Source organism: Lupinus angustifolius, chromosome LG02 (genome assembly GCF_001865875.1).
Source record: "Lupinus angustifolius cultivar Tanjil chromosome LG02, LupAngTanjil_v1.0, whole genome shotgun sequence".
Classification (NCBI taxonomy): domain Eukaryota; kingdom Viridiplantae; phylum Streptophyta; class Magnoliopsida; order Fabales; family Fabaceae; genus Lupinus; species Lupinus angustifolius.
The window spans coordinates 10,691,027-10,703,137 of NC_032010.1; the positions used below are offsets into that span (position 1 = coordinate 10,691,027).

At 34.3% G+C, this 12,111-nt stretch overlaps 1 protein-coding gene across 1 annotated transcript; it reads right to left on the reverse strand.

The window, feature by feature from the left end:
• On the reverse strand, window positions 390-6,875 carry LOC109335608 (ankyrin repeat domain-containing protein 2B-like). Its single transcript, XM_019571758.1, has 9 exons — window positions 6,784-6,875; window positions 6,623-6,660; window positions 6,058-6,206; window positions 5,114-5,323; window positions 4,883-5,031; window positions 3,987-4,155; window positions 1,570-1,662; window positions 876-1,015; window positions 390-748 (listed from the first exon to the last, which is right to left on the reverse strand). The coding sequence occupies exons 2-9, from the start codon at window positions 6,654-6,656 to the stop codon at window positions 649-651; spliced, it is 1,044 nt and encodes a 347-aa protein (XP_019427303.1). The 5' UTR covers window positions 6,657-6,660; window positions 6,784-6,875; the 3' UTR covers window positions 390-648.

Here is a 12,111-nt window from a genome sequence, read left to right on the forward strand (position 1 = left end):
GATCGGAAAATGAGTATTAATTCCAGAAACTGTGTATACAAGATTGAAGAAAGCAAGAACGAAACAGTAACCGCCTAACTGATTCCTAAATCAGTCCAATTTCCAAAATCTCCAAAAGTGTGTTATTACACTTCCTAACTACTATTTATAGCTAGTTAGTTACTCTTTTATTCCTCCTGGTATACACCTGAGTAATAGGGGGTCTATTACTACCCGGACCCCTATCATAAAACCACATACATCCACCCTCCTCATACCCCCACTTAAGACCCTCCAAAACTAAACTTCCATTTTATTAGATCAAAATCTAATCTCCAGACCCCCGCTAGGTGGGAGCCTCATGCATTAAGCCACCCTTTATTATTTCAAAATCTCCAACCCTTGGACAGTTTTTCTTTTATTTTCCTATTCATAGTAAGACCAAAAATAATAGAGATTTAAATGTCGCCCTTACTCAAACATTGGGGCATGCAATGAAATCATTGTCACTTCATCTCTAAAATCATGCAGTGTATCAATCAAAATAATATTGTAATAAAACATACAACACTCAAAAAAAATAGTTCACAAATCAGAACACCATTAAACCTCTTTTCCCCTCAGATTTCCCACTTTTCTTGTTAAAACCATACCATCATGACTTGACAACTACAGGAAAGCATCTTTTTCAAGCAGCTTAAGTACATCATGTTGATTGTTTAGCTTGGCAACATCTATAGGAGTTTTCCCATCCAAATTCTGCAGAGTACTGCAATTGAGCAAAAACCAAAGCAAATAGATTAAATCCAATAATTAAGCACAAATCATAATGGGTTAAGAAGCATTTGCATGAACATGATAACAATTTCAAAGCAGAATCTGAAATGACTACTTACACTGCAGCACCATTTTCAAGGAGAAGAGCCACACATTCCTTCCTGCCATAACCAGCAGCATAATGAAGAGCTGTGTTTTTATTCTTGTCCAAAGCATCCACTTTGGCACCAGCCTCAAGGAGAACTTGTGCGCACTTCACCTGGAATAATAACAAGCACACTTGCTTGGCCACGCATAGAAATAGCCTACCTAAAATCCTAAATTTCTAATTGATGAGCTTTTCCTTTTTTTTCTTGCTCATCCTAGAAGGGACATGTGGCCGGAGAGACAATTTCACTCTCCACTACCATGGCCTTTGTAGCCACTCACCGCTGCCACCACCCCTAAGACCACAAGTGTAATTGCTACCTCCACCTTCACCATTGCTAGCAACAATGTTACCCCAATAGCATTGCCACTGCTACCTCCATATCCCCACCCCTTGCCTCAATAATAATCTTTTAAATCCTTAGTTATTAATACGTCTAATTTTCAAATTATAGACATATAATAATTTTTTAAAATGCACAGATGATAGACTATGAAGCATGATGATAACCATTGTGCTATACTGAAGTGTGTTGAACGTTTGACACAGACAAGCATGCTGTACATGACTATAAATGTCTGATTAAAAGAATATTCTTTCTTGCAATGAACAATGATTTTCACCAAAGACAGAAGAGAAGAAATTTATCCAGAATAATAACATACCTCTCCATATCCACAGGAAAAATGCAAAGCTGTTCTTCCCTCTGAATCTTCTTCATCCTTGTCAGAACCAGAGGCTAATGCATTTTTCAAACCCTAATGGATAGATATGAAATTTTAGCTCGCAAATGTTCTCTCAAATCATATCCAGAAACAATAAAGAGGGTAAGATTGACGCAACAGTAAGGTTGTTGCTTAGTGACCATGAGGTCTAGGGTTAAAATCCTGGAAACATCCTCTCCACTTGTGGGGTAAGGCTATGTACATCTACCATCCCCGAACCCCACTAAATGGACGGCTCGTGCACTGAGTCACCCTTTATACCAGAAACAATAAAGGTAATGGCTGAATTTAACAAGAGCAGAACTAGTTAACAATGAAACCAATACTTGACAAATGAGAAATGACAACAATAGCAACCAAGTCTTACTCTCATTAGATGGAGTCAGCTGCATGGATCAATCGAGCCCATAACGCTTTGTCATAAATCACGCCCAATGAAAAAATATTGATCTCTAAATCCTTTCTATTTGTTGAAAAAGATAACAAGAACATGAAGCATACAACCCCTTGTATAGGGCACACAAACCCCTGTATGTAGCATACAAAAGCCATATTAAATGATTTTGCTACTTTAGTTTGAATAGTGATTCCTCATTCTTGTCACTAACTGAAAGGTTTAAAGCATCCAGATTCAATGAATGATTTCCAAAGTTTGTACTTAGCTTCTTTCACTCCAAAATCTTATATGTGAAAAACTTCATTTTAAAGAAATTCATTCAGGGGAAGAGAAGAAAAGTAGGAGGGTTTGAAGAATAAGGATTTCTCAGTGATAATTGGGAAAAAAATAACAAAGATAAAGAGAAAACATCAATTGAGATTGAGAAAAACTACCCAATTCCTTTGCATATCAATTAAGGAAACCCCCTAAAAACATAATAGTGCATGAAAAGACGAGGAAAAGATTTTGATAGAGACCTTAAACCTCTGGCACAAGTGAGGAGCAAGTCAGATACCTAAACAATAATGAGCTCACAAGTTTGAGAGTGCAGGAGATGTCCAAGAGGCATTTGGAACAAAAATGTGAACAAGGAGGGAAGGGGTGAAGATGTAATTTCAACCAAATAATTAATAGGCCACAATGATTATGTTTTGAGGGATAGAGGAGAGTAGGAATTCAGATTGGTTTTTGCTGTTTTCTGCTTGGACAGGACGGTTTTTATCCATTGGTTGGGAGAGCCTCAGCTCTGGGGAGGAGGACCCAATGGGGGTCTTCATCTTTATCTTCCTATTCTGTTCTGAATTCTAGAATACAGTATCTCCATATTTGATGTCTTTTCCTACTTTTTCTGGTTGTTATATTGAGAATGCATCAGATTTTAAACAGGTACCACACAAAAAACACATTAAGGGGAAGAGAAAATTGTGGCTAGCAAACATGCAGCAGTATTTATTCTATTAACCTCCACTTTCCAAATAAAAGACATGATCTTAGAGGCATCCTTAGACCTCCAAAGCAGGATATGGGAAGATGTTTCCAGTTAACGAATGAGTTAGAAATTGGATAAAGAAAATGCATGAAAACACCCTAAAAGCATCAAGCGACCAAATATTTTCCCACGAATCAGAAGACAAAGGAACAAAGATAATGAGGCCCAAAAGTAATTCCAGCTCAGAGATCTCACTAGTTTAAATTAACAAAAAACTGGAAATTCCAAGAAGATTTGGACCTTGAACAGACAAGAGTTGTATAAGGAAGGAAGACACCAGAGATGCAGGGAAGCATTCTCGTACTTAAAGGTCCTCTGAAAATTTAACATCAGCACCATTGTCTAATTATATAAAGGACCTTGGTAAAAATTAAAATCAGATGATTTTGAGGTAAAAAAGTGGCCAGATCAAAGTAAGCATTTTATCTTCCTTAAAAGGAAATATGGAATTAATTTGTTAGCGGAAAAGGTACTCTAGAAGCTAAACCGGTAGAGACTCCAAAGGATCCCAATGGGAAGTTTCTGAAAGATGAAGTTGAGTGGTTTGGTAACTGACAACCGAGCTCAACGATGAAAGGCTAATTGGAAAATTTGTTTACATGGCTGTATCTACACTTGACATAACCTTTGTTGTTGGAGTTGTTAGACAATTAAGTCAGACTCCAAGAGTCCCAATTCCAATTGTTAGAGAAACCAATACACTAAGGCCTGGTTTCATTTCATCAAATTCACTATGAACTCAACTTAATTCACATGTTCTAGATCTGTACCTTCTACCTAAACAAGTTCACTGTGGAAGCATAACAATAAATTTCCACTTTCTCTTTTTCATCTCAATAACTTCAACCACAACCTAAATATTCATGACTTCTTCAAAAGGAAGAAAGCTTTAAAAGCATACGCATGTGCACAAAAAGAGCTACGCCATACCTCTACATCACCAGTACTAGCAGTATGATGAACAATTGATTCATCTTCATTTCCCACATCATCTGTTTCATCTGGCACAGAGTTTACGGCAGAAGCAGCTGCATCACCAGAATTTGCAACGCCCATGGCTTGTCCCAACTTGCCCAAAACCTCCTCATCATTCCAATATCTGTATAAAAAGAAATTTTAAGCAACCATTTTATATTTAGTCAACCACATGTGGAAACAGTGCGATGGCGGCGTCACGCAGGTTGTCAGCCCCTCCCAGCGATGAAACGGCTGATAGTGGTGCAGTTTGCCGTCACGGCTGTCGCCGGTCGAATCGCGCTCCATTTTTTCAGTCCAGAACCTGCTTCAGGTTGATGGTAAGTAAAACCTAATTTTAAATGAGAAATGTCTTTTTGCCCTTATTTTTTAATTACTGGTATTGGTTTTTTAAGGTTTTTTGACAAAATACTCTTCTACTTCTTTCCCTCTTTCAAAACACATGTGAAAACGTGTAGCTGCACCAGTGAGCTAGTAACAGAAATCTTTTCCCTTTTTCTCTTTGTGCTTACAGAAATATCATTAATCCATCCATGCAGCATTAATCCCTCCCTGTTGATGCCTGCTGCAATGCTCTCTTCCAGTCTTCCTGCAACACTCTCTTTCCCTACTGCACATACTCACTTCTTTAATTTGGTGTATTTTAGTAATTTTGTGTATTTATATGTGTAGGGAATAAATTACTTGTATTTTTTCCCATTAGCTGTAGCGACCATCTCACTAAATTGCTTTTGGGGCCGGACGCTATCTGTAATTGACTACCTAGTTTAATACAACGTATATTATGATGGAAATCTAGAAATGTCAAAACTGTAAAAGATAGTTTAAAAAAATGTTGCAGCCATTAAAACCTCATCATAGCAGAAGGACCACCGGTCTCTATCTCTTCTAAAATATGTTTCAATGATGGATCTTCCTTGATGCGTGCCATTCTCTCTTCAATCTGCTCTTTATTTGATGGATTAGTAAAACTTTCAAGCATGGCAGACATAGATGGATCCTGGGATAGAGAGCACATACATTTCATCAAACAGTCAAAATCTCATGTAACAAGAAGTAGAAAGGGAAAATTTTATAAATACCTGCACCAATGCATTGCCAAGGCGCTCAGCCATGGTCATAAAATCGGGATTCTGCATAACCTGTTGCATGGTTTGCATATATTGCTGATTATCAAAGTTAGGGATACTATCAGGTGTTGCACCCTGAAAAGTTTTCTGAAGCTGTTCAGCCATCTGGTTGAATGAAGGATCTTTTGCTATCTGTTCAGCCAATTCCTTGATACTTGGATCCTATGCATTTCACATTCAAGGCATTAGAAGGCCTCAACAACAACAACATCAGCAGCAATAAAAATCAAGGTCTGATTTCTAACTAACAGCATTCTGATAGAGCTGAATCGGAAATGCAGAAAATATTAGAATATCATTGATTTAACAAGCCTCTGAGACAGTAGAGTGATACCGAGATAGAGAACAATGAATGTTTACACTGAATCCCCTAGTATTGGAGGGACTTGGGACTGTCACTCTCACTTCTCTCTCCAAATACCTCAATGCCCCCATTCTCCTCCTGTGCCCTTATTTAAAATTTCTAGTAGATTTCAATTATTGACAGTTTTACGAAGATCAATAAGATAGCAGCTATTAGACTATCTACCACAATCTTTATCCACATTGGCAACAACCAATAAAGGCTCACTCCTCTACTCATGCTCTGGAAAGCACCAAAAGAGAAGGCAGGTACAACTGTATTGAGTGCTCATTGCCAACAGTGAAGATCTCTAGAACAATTAAGAATTTTATTCCTCGGAAATACTGGCATCATTGTCAAACTATATGCTCCACTCCATATTCAGTGCACCACCAAGACTTAGAAAAATACACACATGTAGACAAACAATATTCTGTGTAAGCAGAATATGCTCACAAAGACCATGAAAACATATTCAGCATCATTAACTAAGCCTAATTATCAATAAATACAGCAGAAGTGATACATAAAAGATGGAGATTAGATGATATACATTGAGCAGACCAGACATTGCTGAAAAATCAAAAGGATTGGGTGTAAACCCAGCAGCAGTTGCAGAAGCAGCTCTTTGTTCTGTCGACGGATCTGCAGAGGATTTTTCACCCTTTACATTTTTATTCTCAGCCGTACCAACTTTGTCATCTAAGAAAATATAAACATGTGTGAAGCTAAGGCACTATAAAATTCAAGAATCGAAAGCCAATATGCCATAATTACTTGTATGATTTATAGGGAGAAAAGTAGAAAACAAATTAGGAGTAAATCAAATAAAGAAAGCACTAACAAACAGAACCGAATAGGACCTTTAAATAATGGCTCATACTACTTCTACAAGGAATAGTAGTCAAAGACAACAAATGATGAGCACCTATATTATAGATAACCACGACTTAGTTTTATCGCATTAACCACAAAAAAATTGTAAGGATTCATTAAGGGCACATGTTAAGGAATAATCAGAATTTTTTGTGTATTAGATGCACAGGCCTTGAAAATATAAAAAAGAAATTGCATATTTTTAAGAAAGGTATCCATAATCAAACAAATTGGGAACATACCAACAGGAGAGTCCTTTTGGGAATTTGAAGCCATGAGACTGTAAATTGGAGAGATGTAAAATAATAATCAGATTACAGAAACGGGGTATGAAAATGGAGAAGGAAAATATGGAAGCGTGAATTATGATGAAGATAATAGAATAAGATAAGAAGGGATGAACCTTGGAAGCTGATTGGATGGTAGTGATGGATTGAGTCTCAGAGGAGACGAGATGCAGTACTGTGAGCTGTATCGGTAGATCCTAAACCCTGCACATTCAGCAATCCACACTCATCAATCTGATTAAATAAAAGGGGAAAATATTATTACATCATTTATTATTTATATTTAATTAATTACTGATTCTATTAAATAAACATAATGTAAACAATTGATAGATATTATATTCTTAAATAAATACTCATTTATTATTTCTATTAAGAAGAAATTAATAATTATTTTTCGATGCTTTTGTACAAATATTTTTCTACACCTAAATTACTTTGCTAATATTTTTCTATTAAATTAAGGTTTTATTCATCTTAACAAAGTATTCATATTATATTTCTAGTCCTAAAAATTGAGTTGTTGTAATAAATTTTACATTCTCCTCTATGGAAATAGAGGAATTCTGTTAAATTCAATAAATTTAAAAATATAATTTTTTCATTTATTCTTAATTTTATTTAATTATTTACATTTATATTTTAATTATTAACTAACATTTACCCTCAAAGTCTATAATTATTTTAAAATTTTATGTCATGTGATTATGTCTATTCTATACTACTATATAAATGCAAAACATATCTTATGGGTGTTTAGGTAATTTAATAGACATAATTTCTATATTTCAATTTAAGGTGTGAAAGATATCATTGTCTTGCTATCATTTTTAAGCATTTTCAATCACCCTAAATGAATGCATGAAAAAAATTCATGGTAACGATTTGGCGATGATGAAAACGGCTAGTTCAATATCATACATCAACTTCTTCCTTCTCTTCCAAATTTAATGTGTCAAAGATACCATTGTCTTGCTATCATTTGTTAGCATATTCAATTTTGTGGGTTAGCTTGGTAGATTAATTGTTTCAGAATATTTTGTCAGGTGAGTAATATGATATATATTTATATGAATTCAAGATTTAATCTCATGATTATATAATTTACAAACAAGGTTAGATATGTAATAGATATGCATAAAATATTTCTACTACACTCAATTTTCTCATCCCATTTTTAATCTCTACCCTCCTTCTCTTCCAACTTTAAGGTATGAAATATACCACTACCTTACTATCACTTTTAAGCATTTTCAATTTTGTGGGTCATCAAAGAAATAAGAACTTCTTTTGATGATCAACAAGAAACAAAGAAGAGTATGAAAACCCAAAAAAGAAATGCAAGAACTTAAAAAGAATGCACCTTGATATTTTATTATTGAATGAATGAAAAACTTAACTTTACAATGGGAAAGTTTCAACCATATATAACAAGCAGAAAACTAAAACTACCTAAAGCCAAAACAGAAAGGCTTTAACAAACTACTTAACCAACTAAGTTGACAAACATATTTAACACATGCTTAATATGCTTAAACCATAAGAAAAGATAGCTAGACTTTGAATTATGAGCATTACACACAATGATCTTAGGATCTCTGAGCTTATGACTTAAACAATTAATGTTGCATAGACTAGAGGAGCCCAAAGGCATGAAATAGGCTTGTCCAAGCAAGGTGCACTTGACCTGAATAAGGCTGTAATGAAAATTGTAGTCCTGACAATCATGATCACTAAAATCCACAATGCCTTTGTGAATATCCTTGGTCTGGTTCACGCATAACACCTTGTTGAATTGGATTGAACAGCTTCTGCTCTGATCCAAGCTTCTGGTGCATTGTTTTGAGTCTAAGTGCAATTCCTTGCTCCATTCATTCTCATCTGCTCTGTTTTGATCAAGGCTGCAATGAACATAATTTGAGTTAGAAATGGTTGAGATATTAACTTTAGATCTTACCAGACTTTGCTGAATTTGTTCTGCATTTGGTGAAGAATCTGATTGCTTAACCAATAAGTTAACTTGCTTAGCTTCATGTTGGCTTAATTTGTTTGATAGGTCAGCTTGGTGAGGAGTTGTTTGAAAATATATTGTCAGGTGAGTAACATAAAATATATTTATATGAATTCAAGATTTAATCTTTAGAAACAATATTAGATATGTAATAGGAGCGTGGATTTGTTTACAAGTTAAGTTATACTACTTACATTCAATCTCATTAACTGATTTTCTTAAATCCAACGGTCCAAGTGAGTGGGGAAATAAGTGATGAGAGAGAAAAAATGAATTTTATATTTTTTTAATTTTCATCCATTTGGTCAATTAGATTTAAGAAAATCAATGAATAAAATTAAGTGTTATTAGTATAACTTAACTTGGATGTAAATGGATCCCTCCTTATATAATAGATATTTTGAAATATGATTAAAAGAAATTATGAGTATAGGTAAAGTTCAGGATAGTGGGTGTTTTTTATTTTCCCCCATATTTTACGAGTCTATTTTCCATGCACGACATTATTAACTAATCATATGTAACTTTTTAGATAGTTATAATGAGAATAAAATAATTTTGTTGTGACGGTTTGTAAAAACTTTTTACAATACATTTGAAATTTATGACTACAATCTCAGTTCATGCAAAGTTCAGGATAGTTGGTGTTTTTTGTTCCCCCCAATTATTAAATAATGACAAGATAATTTGGGTGTCATGTGATTATATTATATTATTATAATAATAAAAGCCAGTCTCGCAGTTCAATTGAAGTAAGTGGATACCCACTTATAAAAAAATGACTAAAAATGTTCTTAATAATTTTACTTTAAGCTTTTATTATTTACAAACTAATTTCTCTTATAACACTCAAATTATATTTAAGATTGTGTTTAATAAAAAATAATAATTAATATCATTTTTGTTTATGATATTACAATTAATATTTCAGATATAATCAAACTTATTGAGATTCTCTCAATAATATATTATTATATAACAAATATCACATTCTTAACTTAAATACCTTCTGTATGCAATAAAAAAAATATTACAACATACCATTATCTTAAATATGCATGTTATAGTAGAAAAAATAATTGATGACAATGAAAAAAACCCCTTGAACATGAGCCTTGCATGATTTAACCCGATAAAAATAAAAATGGGATAAATATCCAATCATTTTAACTAGGTTTGTAGAAAATAAATTGTGTAGATTGATAACTAATGAAAATTCATCCAAGATAAAGTTTGTTATTAGCTATTTTATCAAACAATATCAATATTGAGCAAGGTAATATGCCCAAGCAAGTTAAATTGTTATCCAAGCAAGTTAACTTGTTGATCTAGGAAGTTGGTGCTCATGCACCAAGTAGGAGCCATGGTGCGCCAAGCCTTGCTACTCATGTGCCAACTCATGGATCTGATCGTGTTCTTATGTAGGCTAAGATTGTTGGCGTAAGTCTCTCACCGAGGAAACTAGAACCAGGGCCAAGGTTGCTGATGCAAAGTGTCTGACTAAGGAAGTTGGAATTAACGTTATGATTCAGACCGAGAAAGCTGAAGTTGGCCAGATCAGGTCGAGGCACCCACACCCCAAGCCATCTGACCGTGTTATCTCGGTCACGACCAATGGCACATTTAAAGACCATCTAAATGAGGTTTCTCAATCACGTTTTTCCCACCAGACCTAAGTCACTTGGTGCACCAATGATTACGTGGAAGCCAAGCAATGTTGTTTTTATCATTCTTTTCTTATTTTTTTACATGTGTAAATTAAGTTAGTTAATTAGTTATGATTTCTTTTCTATTTTTGTATAAATACTTGGGTGTTCTGTTTTGAAAGTGTGCTTTGTATTCTTTTCACATGTCAATAAAAGTAAAGAGGTATTTTTTTCTTCATCTCTTGTTCTCTCTTTGTTGGGTTGCCATTAACACCCATCACTAGTTCTTAGAAAGCTCATGAATATTCTTCCGTTTTTAGATGGTATCAGAGCTCTTTTAAGAGCGTTGTTACATTCAAGAGATGGCTTCCATTATGCCAACCAATCCCTCCAACTTAACATTGGATCCTTCACAAGATCCATCATCTCCCTATTATATGCATCCTTTAGAGAACCCGACAAGTGAATAATGTATCCTTTGCTGAATGGTAATAATTACCACCAATGGCATAGATCAATGGAGATGAGCTTGATTACAAAAAAGAAATTGAGTTTTGGTGATGGCAGCATACCCTCTCAAGACTGATCCAATATATAAACCATGGAAAAATCAAATAATTTCGTGACTTCAGGAGGCTGATTAGCAGACTCATCTATCTCACTAACACAAGGCCTGATATATGTTTCTCTATTTCACAATTAACTCAATTTATGGCCACTCTTACTAATGTACATCACAATGGAGCATTAAGAGTATTGAGATACCTGGAAGGATCACATAATTTAGGCTTGTTCTTTCCTTGCAACTCTTCTATTTAGATTAAAGCCTATAATGATAGTGATTGAGCTTCATGCTGAGACACTAGAAGATTAACAAGTAGTTATTGCATTTGTTAGGGCCTTAATATCATGGAAATCTAAGAAACAAAAAACTATTTCTAGAAGCTCTTATGAAGCTGAATATAAGGCAATGGCTATTACTGCTTGTGAGATCACTTGGATAACTTATTTACTACAAGTTTTACAAAATGTTTATTCTTTACCTGCTTTATTATATTGTGATAATTAATCAAGTATCTATATTGCTTTTAACCCTATTTTTCATGAAAGTGTGAAGAAGATCTTGCTCCTGACCTTGGCACGGTTTTGACGAAGACACCAAGATCACAAGAAGAAGAAAAAGAAGAAGACCATGAAGACATAAAAGATTCAAGCTTCAAGATGTTTATAGATTAAGTCTTCATATAGGTACTTCTATCCTTACACTCACTTTGATATTTAGTAGCAATGTGTTAGGCAAGGATTCAGCAGAATGCATTTGATCTTATTGGCTATAAATGTATATAGTTGATTTCCTATTATTAGTTATATAAATTAGGAAATCATATATTCGCATATTCATTGTATTTATTTAGGTTTCCTAATATTCAGCCTACGAAATAGGAAATGCAATAATCATGTAATTATTAGTTGTAAATGGGAAAGATTCCCATTAAAGGATGATGTACTATATATATGAGGGAGGAATAAGAGAAAAAGGATCAAGTCAATTTTGTGATATTGTATCACGAGTCCTTTAGAGGCAATAGTGAGTTTTATTTGTTGTTGGTCTTTTTTTTAGTCTCCTCTAGTTCTTGGCTTCTTGGTTTCTTGTTTCCTTGATTTTTCCATGGCCCTTGAGAATTTGTGTGCTCGTTTTAATGGGAAAAACTATTCTGCCTAGGAGTTTCAGTTTAAGATGTTCGTGAAAGGGAAAGGACTATGGGGTCATATTGATGGATCTTCTC